Here is a 16308-nt window from a genome sequence, read left to right on the forward strand (position 1 = left end):
CATTGTTTAAAGTGGCTAGTGATATATTTTACATCAATTCCCATCAATTCCCATTATTAAAGTGGCTGGAGTTGAGTCAGTGTGTTGGCAGCAGCCACTCAATGTTAGTGGTGGCTGTTTAACAGTCTGATGGCCTTGAGATAGAAGCTGTTTTTCAGTCTCTCGGTCCCAGCTTTGATGCACCTGTACTGACCTCGCCTTCTGGATGATAGCGGGGTGAACAGGCAGTGGCTCGGGTGGTTGTTGTCCTTGATGATCTTTATGGCCTTCCTGTGACATCGGGTGGTGTAGGAGTCCTGGAGGGCAGGTAGTTTGCCCCCGGTGATGCGTTGTGCAGACCTCACTATCCTCTGGAGAGCCTTACGGTTGTGGGCAGAGCAGTTGCCGTACCAGGCGGTGATACAGCCCGACAGGATGCTCTCGATTGTGCATCTGTAGAAGTTTGTGAGTGCTTTTGGTGACAAGCCAAATTTCTTCAGCCTCCTGAGGTTGACGAGCCGCTGCTGCGCCTTCTTCATGATGCTGTCTGTGTGGGTGGACCAATTCAGTTTGTCTGTGATGTGTACGCCGAGGAACTTAAATCTTACTACCCTCTCCACTAATGTCCCATCGATGTGGATAGGGGGGTGTTCCCTCTGCTGTTTCCTGAAGTCCACAATCATCTCCTTAGTTTTGTTGACGTTGAGTGTGAGGTTATTTTCCTGACACCACACTCCAAGGGCCCTCACCTCCTCCCTGTAGGCCGTCTCGTCGTTGTTGGTAATCAAGCCTACCACTGTTGTGTCGTCCGCAAACTTGATGATTGAGTTGGAGGCGTACGTGGCCAAGCAGTCGTGGGTGAACAGGGAGTACAGGAGAGGGCTCAGAACGCACCCTTGTGGGGCCCCAGTGTTGAGGATCAGCGGGGTGGAGATGTTGTTGCCTAGCACCTGGGGGCGGCTCGTCAGGAAGTCCAGTACCCAGTTGCACAGGGCGGGGTCGAGACCCAGGGTCTCGAGCTTGATGACGAGTTTGGAGGGTACTATGGTGTTAAATGCTGAGCTGTAGTCGATGAACAGCATTCTCACATAGGTATTCCTCTTGTCCAGATGGGTTAGGGCAGTGTGCAGTGTGGTTGAGATTGCATCGTCTGTGGACCTATTTGGGTGGTAAGCAAATTGGAGTGGGTCTAGGGTGTCAGGTAGGGTGGAGGTAATATGGTCCTTGACTAGTCTCTCAAAGCACTTCATGATGACGGAAGTGAGTGCGTTTAGCTCAGTTACCTTAGCTTTCTTGGGAACAGGAACAATGGTGGCCCTCTTGAAGCATGTGGGAACAGCAGACTGGGATAGGGATTGATTGAATATGTCCGTAAACACACGCATGCTCTGAGGGCGTGGCTGGGGATGCCGTCTGGGCCTGCAGCCTTGCGAGGGTTAACACGTTTAAATGTTTTACTCACCTCAGCTGCAGTGAAGGAGAGTCCGCATGTTTTGGTTGCGGGCCGTGTCAGAGGCACTGTATTGTCCTCAAAGCGGGCAAAAAGTTATTTAGTCTGCCTGGGAGCAAGACATCCTGGTCCGTGACTGGGCTGGTTTTCTTTTTGTAATCCGTGATTGACTGTAGACCCTGCCACATACCTCTTCTGTCTGAGCCGTTGAATTGTGATTCTACTTTGTCTCTATACTGTACGGACCTCACTTTGTGGACAGGGGCATTGTCATGATGAAACAGGAAAGGGCCTTCCTAAAACTGTGGCCTCAAAATTGGAAGCCCAGAATCTGTAGCTTTAAGATTTCCCTTCACTGGAGCTAAAGGCCTAGCCTGAACCATGAAAAACAGCCACATACCATTGCTCCTCCTCCATCAAACTTTACAGTTGGCACTCTGCATTGGGGAAGGTAGCATTCTCTTGGCATCTGTGAAACCCAGATTCGTCTGCCAGATGATGAAGAGTGATTCATCACTCCAGAGACTGTGTCTCCACTGCTACAGATTCCAATGACGGTGAGCTTTACACCATTCCAACCGATGCTTCGCATTGCGCATGGCGGTCTTAGGCTTGTATGTGGCTGCTTGGCCATAGAAACGAACAGTTCTTGTGCTGACGTTCCTTCCAGAGGCAGTTTGGGACTCCGTAGTGAGTGTTACCGAAGACAGACGATTTTTAAGCACTACGCGCTTCAGCACTCAGAACTCCCGTTCTGTGAGCTTGTGTGGCCTACCACTTCGCCGCTGAGCCGTTGTTGCTCCGAGATGTTTACATTTCACAATAACAGCACTGACAATTGACCTGGGCAGCTCAAGCAGGGCAGACATTTGACAAACTGATTCTTTGGAAAGGTGTCATCCTGTGACGGAGACTGCATGGCTGTGTGCTCAATTTTTATAACAGCTGTCAGAAAGTTTTGTGATGTTTTTATCAGTTGAATGTCACTGCTCCCTATGTAACCCACAGGTTGCTAATGGCTGGGACAGGGTTAAGCCCCTAGGCAGCGCACCATTTTACAACACCAGACTGCCACATCTAGCAGGGTCAGGTTTAGTATCCATTGGGGTCAGCTTGGGGCGGAAAGGATATGTTTGGGACTTGGGCTTCCAAGTGTCTGTGTACGTTCCACACCTTACAGCGTCTTAAGAATGTCACATGACTGTCACCTGATGAGAGGTGCCTCATGATGAACTCTAGAATGTCACATGACTGTCACCTGATGAGAGGTGCCACATGATGAACTATAGAATGTCACATGACTGTCACCGGATGAGAGGGGCCACATGATGAACTATAGAATGTCACATGACTGTCACCTGATGAGAGGTATAATCGATGTGAAATGGCTAGCTAGTTAGCGGTGGTTCGCGCTAATAGCGTTTCAATCGTTGACGTCACTCAGTCTGAGTCCTGAAGTAGTTGTTTTGTGGCGCGATGAGTAACGATGCTCTGAGGGAGGTTGTTGTCGATGTGTGTAGAGGGACCCTGTCTTTCACCTGATGAGAGGTGATTCATGATGAACTCTCATATTTTTGTATTTTATATTACCGTCTTTTAACAAGGCCGGTTGCTAGTCCACCGCTCTAACCACTAGGCTACCATGCCGCCCCGACTAACTGTCACCTGATGAGAGGTGACTCATGATGAACTCTAGAATGTCACATGACAGTCACCTGATGAGAGGTGCTACATGATGAACTCTACACCTGTACAGGCTTCCTTGATAATATGGAGTGTTTGTCTCAACTCTTCCTCTTTTTAAAGCTCTCCTTATTGTATTAGAATGGCATTCATCTTGTGTTTATTCTACACATTACTGTCTTAAGTATGTCACACGACTCACCTGATGAGAGCGGAAATTCAGTGTTTTGTTTATTTTCCAGGTAAGAGGGACATGTCATTCATTCATGGATGTGTCACCTTAACAATGCCCCTTTTTCTAAGAACCAAGTTCTGGAGAAGGAAGCAGAATAAATTGAGATGATAATAAATTGAGATTGAGATGATGGGAAACACTACAATGAGTCGGTATTTATCAAAAACCCTTCCTTCTAAATATGAAAGTCACTGAAGCCTACTCTTTGAATAAAAATAATTTTCTTCCAACATTGCACGTTGCCCTTACAACACTGAGTTCACTTCACACAGACTCCCAGAGCATCACCGTGTGATAATGAAGTGAGGAGGTGTGTTTAGATGAGTGTCTGGCTCTGAAATCCACTGACCAGTAGATGGGGCTATAGCAGGAGAAGCCAGAATCCAGCTCTGTGTACCAGCTACAGGAAAGTAGGCTGTATTTTTGTGTACGTTCCACACCTTATTGTGTCTTAAGACTGTCAGATTACTGTCAACTGATGAGAGGGGAAATTCATAGAGTTTGTACTTCCTCCTAATGAACTGTGTCTGAATGATGATGAATATGACCTAGGGAATGTCACCACGGCTCAGTCTTTCACCTGTACTGTCATTCTAGATGATTAACACCTGTAGTTTCCACCTGCGGCTCAGCCCTCCTGGCAGGACCGTATATAAGAGATCACACAGGTTGAGGTCTCCACATCACTGAGACTTCTACTACCACAGTTTCATACTGACCTACAGAGCCTCTGCTGTGACCATCATCCACACATCAGACCACCGTCCAGACAGACGGAGACATCTGAGACTCCGGCAGAAGCAGACAGAGGTATGGAGGAGAGCAAATAAGTATTTAAGACTTTGGTATGCTTTCATGGGCTTTAACCTCTCACTCTCTCTCTCTCTCTCTCCAGCCTTTACAGGAGCAGTGGTAGGCTTTCGGACAGATCACACCAGGGGACAGTGGTTCTTCAAGTCTGACCCACTTCAGGTAAGATTCTCTTTTCATCAAAATGTTTTTTCTCTCCATAAGTTTCAGAGGAACGTCAATAAATATGTCTTGTCATAAATATGGACATGTTAAAAGATATCTAGTCAGGTTGTTTAACTTGCCTAACTGTGGTGAGAAGGTAATTCCATGATGACTGCAGTAATAACATGTACCTTCCTTGACAAACACTGGAACCTGGACACACACACACCAGACAATTACAGGTCACTCACACTGAGGGCAGTGCAGAGCAGAGAAGGTGTTTCTGTTCTGTTTGTGTGTGTGTTTCAGTGTGTTTCTGTGTGTGTGTAAGGCCAATTTCAAGTTTTCATAACAATCGGTAATCGGTATTTTTGGACACCGATTATGGCCGATTGAACTCCAAGAAGAGACTGCGTGGCAGGCTGACTACCTGTCAGCAAGGAGCCAAGCTAAGTTGCAAGCTATCTTATAAAAAACAATCATTCTTAACATAATCACTAGTTAACTACACATAGTTGATGCTATTACTAGTTTATCTAGCTTGTCCTGCATTGTGTATAATCGATACGGTGCCTGTTAATTTATCATCGAATCACAGCCTACTTCGCCAAACGGGTGATTTAAGAAGCACATTCGCGAAAAAAGCACTTTCGTTGCACCAATGTGTACCTAGCCATAAACATCAACGCCTTTCTTAAAATCAATACTCAAGTATATATTTTTTAACATGCATATTTAGTTAATATTGCCTGCTAACATACATTTATTTTAACAAGGGAAATTGTTTCACGTCTCTTGCATTCTGTGCGACAGAGTCGGGGTATATGCAGCAGTTTGGGCCGCCTGGCTCGTTGCAAACTGTGTGAAGACCATCTTCCTGACAAAGACCATAATTAATTTGCCAGAATTGTACATAATTATGACATAAAGGTGAAGGTTGTGCAACAGCAATATTTAGACTGATGGATGCCACCCGTTAGATAAAACACGGAACGGAACAGCTTTATGTATGTATGCTTTCATGGGCTTTAACCTATCGCTCTCTCTCTCTGTCTCTCTCTCTCGGAACGGTTCCGTATTTCACTGAATGAATAAACGTTTTGTTTTGGAAATGATAGTTTCCGGATATGGTAGGCAGCAGCAGGCTCGTAAGCATTCATTCAAACAGCACTTTTCTGCATTTGCCAGCAGCTCTTCGCTGTGCTTCAAGCATTGAGCTGTTTATGACTTCAAGCCTATCGACTCCCGAGATTAGGCTGGCAATACTATAATGCCTATAAGAACATCCAATAGTCCTTTAGGGCTCTGGTTAACACAAGACCCCTTGTCTATTCCCTTAGGGCTCTGGTTAACATGAGACCCCCTGTCTATTCCCTTAGGGCTCTGGTTAACATGAGACCCCCTCTCTCATGTTGTGACTAACTCAGCCACCAGAATATGGTTTTCCCATTAAGCTGAAAAAGCTGATCAAGCAGCACCTCTTCTGACAGCGGTACAGCCGGACTCCATAAACAACCCAGAATACATGTGACGGGAATACCAGAGGGAGAAGGGAGAAAGAGAGTGAGGGAGAAAGAGAGCAAGAGAGAAAGAGAGAGAGAGAGAGAGAGAGAGAGAGAGAGAGAGAGGGAGAGGGACAGGGACAGGGAGAGGGAGAGGGAGAGGGAGAGGGAGAGAGAGAGAGAGAGAGAGAGAGAGAGAGAGAGGGAGAGGGAGAGAAGCTGAGGTTTAAGAAGATAAACAGAAATACCTATGTTAGGACGACTGTTTATGGCCTGGGCACAACTCAAAGACACACTCCCTTTGTCTCTCTGTTCTCCCTCTCTTTCCAGGTTATAAAAACAGCCTTCACCCAGTGGAGTTGACACAGTCAGGACTGGCGTGTAGAGCAGCCAACCCAGAGATGAGTGTGTCAACGTGTCAGATGAAGGAACGTTACAACCAGCAGGGATTCCTCTCTGCTGTACCGGTCCTAGACGACACAGAGCTGAGGGAGGCCAGACAGGCCTTCAACCACCTGGAGAGAGAGTTCGGTGAGTGGAGGGGGACGAGGAGGAGGAGGGGGGGGTTAGGGTTAGGATTATGTTTTTATTTTATTTTACCTTTAACAAGGCAGGTTCATATTTTCAATGATGGCCTAGGAACAGAAGGTTAACAGCCTTGTTTGTTCAACCTTTTATGGTTAAACATGTCCTTTAAATGGAATCTATTGAATGATATCTTCATCTGTCTATCTGTATTGAATTATATCTACCTTTGTCTATCTGTATTGAGCATATCTAACTCCGTCTACCTGTATTGGATGATATCTACCTGTGTCTATCTGTATTGAACATATCTAACTCCGTCTACCTGTATTGAACATTTCTACCTCTGTCTACCTGTATTGAACATATCTACCTCTGTCTACCTGTATTGAATGATATCTACCTGTATCGACATGTACGTAATAATATCTACCTCTGTCTACCTGTATTGAATGATATCTACCTGTATCGACATGTACGTAATGATATCTACCTGTGTCTACCTGTATTGAATGATAACGACCTGTCTCTACATGTGTTGAATGATATCTGCCTGTATTGAATGATATCTACCTGTATTGAACATATCTACCCGTGTCTACCTGTATTGAATGATATCAACCTGTCTCTACATGTGTTGAATTACATCTAACTCTGTCTACCTGTATTGAATCACATCTAACTCTGTCTATCTGTATTGAATCACATCTAACTCTGTCTATCTGTATTGAATTACATCTAACTCTGTCTATCTGTATTGAATTACATCTAACTCTGTCTATCTGTATTGAATTACATCTAACTCTGTCTACCTGTATTGAACATATCTAACTCTGTCCACCTGTATTGAATGATATCTAACTATGTCTACCTGTATTGAACATTTTTACCTCTGTCTACCTATATTGAACATATCTACCTCTGTCTATCTGTATTGAATTACATCTAACTCTGTCTGCCGGTATTAAACATATCTAACTCTGTCTATCTGCATTGAATTACATCTAACTCTGTCTACCTGTATTGAATGATATCTATCTGTATTGAATGATATCTACCTGTATTGAATTATATCTATCTGTATTGAATGATATCTATATGTATCTACCTTTATTGAATGATATCTATCTGTATTGAATGATATCTACCTGTTTTGAATGATACCTACCTGTATTGAATGATATCTACCTGTATTGAATGATATCTACCTGTATTGAATGATACCTATCTGTATTGAATAATATCTACCTTTGTCTACCTGTAATGAATGATACCTACCTGTATTGAATGATATCTATCTGTATCTCCCTGTATTGAATTATATCTACCTGTATTGACTGATATCTACCTGTGTCTACCTGACTTCAGGTGAGGAGTATACCCAGTACAGTCTCCACAATGTGCACCTGCAGTACCCCTGGGTGATGGGCCTGGCCAAACACCCCAACATCCTACAGGTGGTACAGTCCATCCTGGGCTCTGATGTCATCCTGCTAGACTCACGCTTCATCTGCAAGTACCCAACAACCCCCACACCCCACCCCACAGCCACACAGGCAGGAAATGATGCCATCACTCTGACCAGTGAGGAGGAAGTGAGGTCATCAGAGAAGGACCAGCAGAGTGAGACTGGACTGCCCTTCGTGGCCTGGCACCAGGATATGAGGTGAGTACATCACTAATACTTCTACAGCTACATTACTATTACAATACTAATACTACTGTCAGTTACAAGTATCTCAAAAATAGTAAAATACTACTAGAGTACTACTACCGCTACCAATACTGCTTGTAGTACTGTTACTACAACTACTACAGTAGTACTACAATATTACAACTACTACATCACTACTGCAACCACTACTGCTAATACTACTAATACTACTACAACTACAATACTACAGCTACTACTACCACAATACTACTACAATATTACTACTACTACACCAGTCCTACTACTACAATACAACTACTACTACTACTACAATACTACAGCTACTACTACCACAACACTACTACAATACTACTACTACTATCACAATACTACTTCTACTACTACAGTACTACTACTGCTACTACTACAACTATCACAATCCCACTCCTACCACTACAGTACTACTACTGCTACCAATACTGCTTGTAGTACTGTCACTACAACTACTACAGTAGTACTACAATATTACTACTGCTACACCACTCCTACTACTACAGTAAGTTTTGAGTAATAACAAGTATTTACTCAGCAGCTGTCTGATTCCTCCAGGTACTGGGGAATAGCTGGGGGTCCAGTCCTGTCGGTGTGGCTGGCTCTAGACGACTCACTGGCAGAAAACGGAGCCCTGAAGGTCATCCCAGGTATTGCAGCTCCCCTGACCACCTAAAACTCACCAAATCATTTAGTTTCCAGAAACGGCCAGTTCAGTTCTAATTGGTGCCACAACTAGATAAATAAATACTTAAATGTCTCCTCAAAATATTTATCTGCATTTAGCCAGGTACAGTTAATGTTCTGAACGCCTCTTTCTGTCATTCTAGCATGACATGACTGCAGTAAATGACTGTGATAAGATGTCCTTTCATAGACAAACAGAAGACTAGAGTCTGTGTGGTTAGTAAAGTGTTCACTCTCCTCTCCTCTCCTCTCCTCTCCTCTCCTCTCCTCTCCTCTCCTCTCCTCTCCTCTCCTCTCCTCTCCTCTCCTCTCCTCTCCTCTCCTCTCCCCCTCCCCTCTTCCCCCTCCTCCTCCAGGAAGCCACTGCTCTGGCATGCTGCCCCACCAACTCGCCTCCCGCCCCGGAAACATGCTGTCAGTCAACCAGGAGATCCCTGAGGAGCTGGTGCAAACGGATAGCGCTCTACTCTGCCCCCTGCTGGCTGGGCAGATGTCTGTAAGTCACACTGCCCCCCTACTGGGGGTTCTTGTCTTTTTAAGAACAACAAATGTCAGCAAACAGACATTGTGTATTACAGTGAGCTTCCCATCCCAAGTCCTACTGGGCATTCTGTATTACAGGGAGCTTCCCATCCCAGGTCCTACTGGGCATTCTGTATTACAGGGAGCTTCCCATCCCAGGTCCTACTGGGCATTCTGTATTACAGGGAGCTTCCCATCCCAAGTCCTACTGGGCATTCTGTATTACAGTGAGCTTCCCATCCCAAGTCCTACTAGACATTCTGTATTACAGGGAGCTTCCCATCCCAAGTCCTACTGGGCATTCTGTATTACAGGGAGCTTCCCATCCCAGGTCCTACTGGGCATTCTGTATTACAGGGAGCTTCCCATCCCAGGTCCTACTGGGCATTCTGTATTACAGGGAGCTTCCCATCCCAGGTCCTACTAGACATTCTGTATTACAGGGAGCTTCCCATCCCAGGTCCTACTAGACATTCTGTATTACAGGGAGCTTCCCATCCCAAGTCCTACTGGGCATTCTGTATTACAGAGAGCTTCCCATCCCAGGTCCTACTGGGCATTCTGTATTACAGGGAGCTTCCCATCCCAGGTCCTACTGGACATTCTGTATTACAGGGAGCTTCCCATCCCAGGTCCTACTGGGCATTCTGTATTACAGGGAGCTTCCCATCCCAGGTCCTACTAGACATTCTGTATTACAGGGAGCTTCCCATCCCAGGTCCTACTAGACATTCTGTATTACAGGGAGCTTCCCATCCCAGGTCCTACTAGACATTCTGTATTACAGGGAGCTTCCCATCCCAAATCCTACTAGACATTCTGTATTACAGGGAAATACACTCTATTCTCTGTTCTTCTACAACTATATTGTGTTTCTCACTAATTGTGCTGTACAAACAATAAGAATTAAGGTGCCATTTGGGATTGTGACTTGATGTTGATGGTTAACCCAATCAGATCCATGATGGGTTCCTGGTCCACGCCAGTGACCCCAACACATCCCAGAAGAGACGCTGTGGCTTCGTGATCCGATACGTCCCTACCTGTGCCTACCCTATACAGGTGAGAACTACTGTAGATATGTCTCTACCTGTATCTACCCTATACAGGTGAGAACTACTGTAGATATGTCTCTACCTGTATCTACCCTATACAGGTGAGAACTACTGTAGATATGTCTCTACCTGTATCTACCCTATACAGGTGAGAACTACTGTAGATATGTCTCTACCTGTATCTACCCTATACAGGTGAGAACTACTGTACATATGTATCCACCTGTCTCTACCCTTTACAGGTGAGAACTACTGTAGATATGTCTCTACCTGTATCTACCCTATACAGGTGAGAACTACTGTACATATGTATCCACCTGTCTCTACCCTTTACAGGTGAGAACTACTGTAGATATGTCTCTACCTGTGTCTACCCTATGTTTCTCTCAATCTCTCTCTCTGCAGGACCCAGACCGTCCCAGGCGTTTCCATGCTACAGTGATGGCCAGTGGATCAGACCAGTTCAGTCACTTCTCCACCTTGCTGTGATGAGCCTTACAGCACAACTACAACCATATCCATAGAGATACCATTACCGTATTACTGTCTGATACTTAGAGGAACCTAATGATACTGTATTCACCTTGATGACTTACTGCTGTGTTCACCTTGATGACTTACTGCTGTGTTCACCTTGATGACTTACTGCTGTATTCACCTTGATGACTTACTGCTATGTTCACCTTGATGACTTACTGCTGTGTTCACCTTGATGACTTACTGCTGTATTCACCTTGATGACTTACTGCTGTGTTCACCTTGATGACTTACTGCTGTGTTCACCTTGATGACTTACTGTTGTGTTCACCTTGATGACTTACTGTTGTATTCACCTTGATGACTTACTGCTGTGTTCACCTTGATGACTTACTGTTGTGTTCACCTTGATGACTTACTGCTGTGTTCACCTTGATGATATCGGATGAACGGTTTAAAAATCACTTTTTGTACATAGCCCCCCATATTAGGAGACCAAAAGTACTGGGACAAATGAACTTCTATGTATTAAAGTAGTCAAAAGTTTAGTATTTGGTCCCATGTTCATAGCACACATTAACTATATCAATCTTGTGACTCTACAAACTTGTTGGATGCATTTGTTGTTTGTTTTGGTTGAGTTTCAGATTATTTTAGAATAGAAATGTTGAATAATGTAGGATTAGAATCGACTATGTTTCTAAACACTTCTACATTAACGTGGATGTTATCATGATTACGGATAATCCTGAATGAATCTTGATTAATGATCAGTGAGAACCTTACAGACAAAAACATCATACTCTCCAAAAATGCTAACCTCCCCTGTTAATGTAATGGTGAGAGGTTAGCATGTCTTGGGGGTATGATATACAATGCTAACCTCCCCTGTTAATGTAATGGTGAGAGGTTAGCATGTCTTGGGGGTATGATATACAATGCTAACCTCCCCTGTTAATGTAATGGTGAGAGGTTAGCATGTCTTGGGGGTATTATATACAATGCTAACCTCCCCTGTTATTGTAATGGTGAGAGGTTAGCATGTCTTGGGGGTATGATATAAAATGCTAACCTCCCCTGTTAATGTAATGGTGAGAGGTTAGCATGTCTTGGGGGTATGATATACAATGCTGACCTCTGTTTTCGGGGTATGATGTGTGCATTTAACTTTTTTTACTTTCTCCCTCGTCATTATTCATTCAGGACTATATGTTGTCATGGTAACGTCCATGTAGAAGTGTTTAGAACCGTACAGCATGTGTCACTGTCCCAATACCGGTGGAGCTCACAGTATCTGGGTTGGACTGGGTCGGGCTGGGTTGCACTGGGTTGGACTTGAGTCTATCTCCTGTTTCTGTAGAGTGAACCAGAACGGCCCATAGGGCAGGAGACCATCTCCTGTTTCTGTAGAGTGAACCAGAACGGCCCGTAGGGCAGGAGTCCATCTCCTGTTTCTGTAGAGTGAACCAGAACGGCCCATAGGGCAGGAGTCCATCTCCTGTTTCTGTAGAGTGGACCAGAACAGCCCATAGGACAGGAGTCCATCTCCTGTTTCTGTAGAGTGAACCAGAACGGCCCATAGGGCAGGAGTCCATCTCATGTTTCTGTAGAGTGGACCAGAACGGCCCATAGGGCAGGAGTCCATCTCTTGTTTCTGTAGAGTGAACCAGAACGGCCCATAGGGCAGGAGTCCATCTCCTGTTTCTGTAGAGTGAACCAGAACGGCCCGTAGGGCAGGAGTCCATCTCCTGTTTCTGTAGAGTGAACCAGAACGGCCCATAGGGCAGGAGTCCATCTCCTGTTTCTGTAGAGTGAACCAGAACGGCCTGTAGGGCAGGAGTCCATCTCTTGTTTCTGTAGAGTGAACCAGAACGGCCCATAGGGCAGGAGTCCATCTCCTGTTTCTGTAGAGTGAACCAGAACGGCCCGTAGGGCAGGAGTCCATCTCCTGTTTCTGTAGAGTGAACCAGAACGGCCCATAGGGCAGGAGTCCATCTCCTGTTTCTGTAGAGTGAACCAGAACGGCCTGTAGGGCAGGAGTCCATCTCTTGTTTCTGTAGAGTGAACCAGAATGGCCCATAGGGCAGGAGTCCATCTCCTGTTTCTGTAGAGTGGACCAGAACGGCCCATAGGGCAGGAGTCCATCTCCTGTTTCTGTAGAGTGAACCAGAACGGCCCGTAGGGAAGGAGTCCATCTCCTGTTTCTGTAGAGTGGACCAGAACGGCCCATAGGGCAGGAGTCCATCTCCTGTTTCTGTAGAGTGAACAAAAAGGCGAGCCACTCTGAAGGTGACCTGAGCTGACCTGTTATTTTAGTGCATTGATAATGATAATAATTACATGTATAAAATGTGAATGGAGGACTAATTAAATGCTGTATGAACATGTAAGCTAATGTATCTGGGACTTCATGCTATATTACCTCTTCATGTGTCGTATTGTGATTTACGTGTTGAATAAACCATCTCACTATACACTGGCATCTTTCTATGTGGAACTTGGTGGGCCTTACTTTGTATCAAACTATGTTTCATTTGTAAAAGATTCTGGGATTGGGATTTTAACCAGTTGAATGAAAGGGCAACATGTAGATTTCCACCTAAATAAACTTACCCAAACATCATTATTTTTCACGAGGAGGCTACAAACAATAACGGGTGATGCTGCGTAGCTTTAGAAAGGTCTGGAAATCCCCTTCCTGTAACGCTCCGGGTGTCGTGGGTGTGGAGTCAGACGCAGGAAACAGAGAGTGCGAGGTAGTGCTATTTAATGTCCAAAAAACGCAACACAGGGTGCTCACAACCAAAATATACGACCAGGAACACGCTCCTCTACATACAAAACAGAAGGTCACAATAATCAATCCCTCACAAAGAACCAGGCGGACCGGCTGACTAATAAAGCCTCACTAATTATACTCAACTCAAAACAGGTGTACTCAATAAACACATAAGGAGGGGGAGGAAAGAATCAGTGGCAGCTAGTAGGCCGGCGACGACGACCGCCGAGCGCCACCCGAACGGGAAGGGGAGCCACCGTCGGTCGAAGTCGTGACACTTCCTGGTTAAAATAGTTAGAAATTGCTGATGTATATTGTACAAATATTATGAAAATCATAGATTTTTTCAGATTCAACAAAAATGATGGATATTATTTCTAAATATAGTAACAATCAAATGATAAACGACTTGCTAAAGTTTTCACATTTCTTATAACTAAAATAAATATGATCAAACTTAGTGACAGTACAATATTAGCACGTTTGGGAGTCCCATAGGGCGGAACACAATTGGCCCAGCATCGTCCGGGTTTGGCCGGTGTAGACCGTCATTGTAATTAAGAATTTGTTCTTAACTGACTTGCCTAGTTCACATGAACCCTAACAGTGTTACATTTAAAATTGGGCCAGTGTCTATACGGTCCAAACTTTTGAGTGTTAAATTAACACTGTACTCAGTGCTGATGCTGTTACACTTTGTCTGTGTTAGGGCATTAACACTTTCAGTGTTATGTAATAACACCTCATATAGTAGTTTTAACACCAGGAAGTGTTTATTGTTTACCCCAATGGAGTTCTACAATAACACCTCATATAGTAGTTTTAAACACTACATCAAGAGGTCCGTATTTCTTGACAAGGTCAATGTTGAGTTAAGGACATTACAAACTACACTCACAAGTCTTTATTGCTACATGCTCTTATGTAAACATTTAAGACATCAGAACCGGCAGCAGACATTATAAATGTAAATTAGCGCAAGCATATCCAGCTAAACTGATACAACACTGCCTCTCACGGGTGGCCAAAAATAACAATTTGAAAGCCATGCCCCCAATAAGGCACACCTGGAGTATAATTTCCCGGTGTGCATTGCCTTTTCCAGTGAATTGTATTGTTACCACTGATCTGTATGTGTCAGTGATAGTGATAGAGACATGTATGTTGAATTTGCTAATTTTCAGTCCTGTGGACTTCACCAAGGGAGTTCCTAATGTAGGCAAATGTTATCAATAAAATGTAACCGTTAATGATAATACATCACATACATTGAGTGTGCAAAATATTAAGAACACTTACTCTTTCCATGACAAATCACATCAAATCAATTCACATTTTATTTATTACATACACATGGTTAGTGCTAAATACGGCTGCTAGAATCCTGACTACAACCAAAACATTTGATCATATTACTCCAGTGCTAGCCTCCATACACTGGCTTCCTGTCAAGGCTAGGGCTGATTTCAAGGTTTTACTGCTAACCTACAAAGCAGTACATGGGCTTGCTCCTACCTATCTTTCCGATTTGGTCCTGCCGTACATACCTACACGTACGCTACGGTCACAAGACGCAGGCCTCCTAATTGTCCCTAGAATTTCTAAGCAAACAGGTGGAGGCAGGGCTTTCTCCTACAGAGCTCCATTTTTATGGAATGGTCTGCCTACCCATGTGAGAGACGCAGACTCGGTCTCAACCTTTAAGTCTTTACTGAAGACTCATCTCTATATCTCTATATCTCTATATGATTGAGTGTAGTCTGGCCCAGGAGTGTAAAGGTGAACGGAAAGGCTCTGGAGCAACGAACGGCCCTTGCTGTCTCTGCCTGGCCTGTTCCCCTCTTTCCACTGGGATTCTCTGCCTCTAACCCTATTACAGGGGCTGAGTCACTGGCTTACTAGGGCTCTTTCATACCGTCCCTAGGAGGGGTGCGTCACTTGAGTGGGTTGAGTCACTGATGTGATCTTCCTGTCTGGGTTGGCGCCCCCCCCTTGGGTTGTGCCGTGGCGGAGGTCTTTGTGGGCTATACTCGGCCTTGTCCCAGGATGGTAAGTTGGTGGTTGAAGATATCCCTCTAGTGGTGTGGGGGCTGTGCTTTGCCAAAGTGGGTGGGGTTATATCCTGCCTGTTTGGTCCTGTCCGGGGGTGTCCTCGGATGGGGCCACAGTTTCTCCTGACCCCTTCTGTCTCAGCATTCAGTATTTATGCTGCAGTAGTTTATGTGTCGGGGGGCTAGGGTCAGGCTAGGGTCAGTTTGTTATATCTGGAGTACTTCTCCTGTCCTATCCGGTGTCCTGTGTGAATTTAAGTATGCTCTCTCAAATTCTCTCTTTCTCTCTTTCTTTCGCTCTCTCATAGGACCTGAGCCCTAGGACCATGCCTCAGGACTACCTGACATGATGACTCCTTGCTGTCCCCAGTCCACATGGCCGTGCTGCTGCTCCAGTTTCAACTGTTCTGCCTGTGATTATTATGTGATTATTATTATTTGACCATGCTGGTCATTTATGAACATTTGAACATCTTGGCCATGTTCTGTTATAATCTCCACCCGGCACAGCCAGAAGAGGACTGGCCACCCCTCATAGCCTGGTTCCTCTCTAGGTTTATAATCTCCACCCGGCACAGCCAGAAGAGGACTGGCCACCCCACATAGCCTGGTTCTCTAGGTTTCTTCCTAGGTTTTGGCCTTTCTAGGGAGTTTTTCCTAGCCACCGCCACCCCTTCACATGGTTTAAGAATAGGTAGACACAT

At 44.8% G+C, this 16308-nt stretch overlaps 1 protein-coding gene across 1 annotated transcript; it reads left to right on the plus strand.

The window, feature by feature from the left end:
- Positions 1-4017: 4017 nt before the first annotated feature.
- Positions 4018-11675, plus strand: zgc:174917 (probable alpha-ketoglutarate-dependent hypophosphite dioxygenase). The gene is made up of 8 exons (XM_036970492.1): positions 4018-4157; positions 4243-4319; positions 6134-6334; positions 7697-7994; positions 8592-8683; positions 9077-9216; positions 10200-10304; positions 10703-11675. The coding sequence occupies exons 3-8, from the start codon at positions 6205-6207 to the stop codon at positions 10784-10786; spliced, it is 849 nt and encodes a 282-aa protein (XP_036826387.1). The 5' UTR covers positions 4018-4157; positions 4243-4319; positions 6134-6204; the 3' UTR covers positions 10787-11675.
- Positions 11676-16308: the final 4633 nt, after the last annotated feature.

Source organism: Oncorhynchus mykiss, chromosome 31 (assembly GCF_013265735.2).
Source record: "Oncorhynchus mykiss isolate Arlee chromosome 31, USDA_OmykA_1.1, whole genome shotgun sequence".
Taxonomy (NCBI): Eukaryota; Metazoa; Chordata; class Actinopteri; order Salmoniformes; family Salmonidae; genus Oncorhynchus; species Oncorhynchus mykiss.

Coding starts and splice junctions, on each gene's coding strand:
- zgc:174917 (XM_036970492.1), top strand. CDS start 6,205: ATGAGTGTGTCAACGTGTCAGATGAAGGAACGTTACAACCAGCAGGGA. Junction 6,335..7,696: donor CCACCTGGAGAGAGAGTTCG/GTGAGTGGAGGG, acceptor ACCTGACTTCAG/GTGAGGAGTATACCCAGTAC. Junction 8,684..9,076: donor AGCCCTGAAGGTCATCCCAG/GTATTGCAGCTC, acceptor CTCCTCCTCCAG/GAAGCCACTGCTCTGGCATG.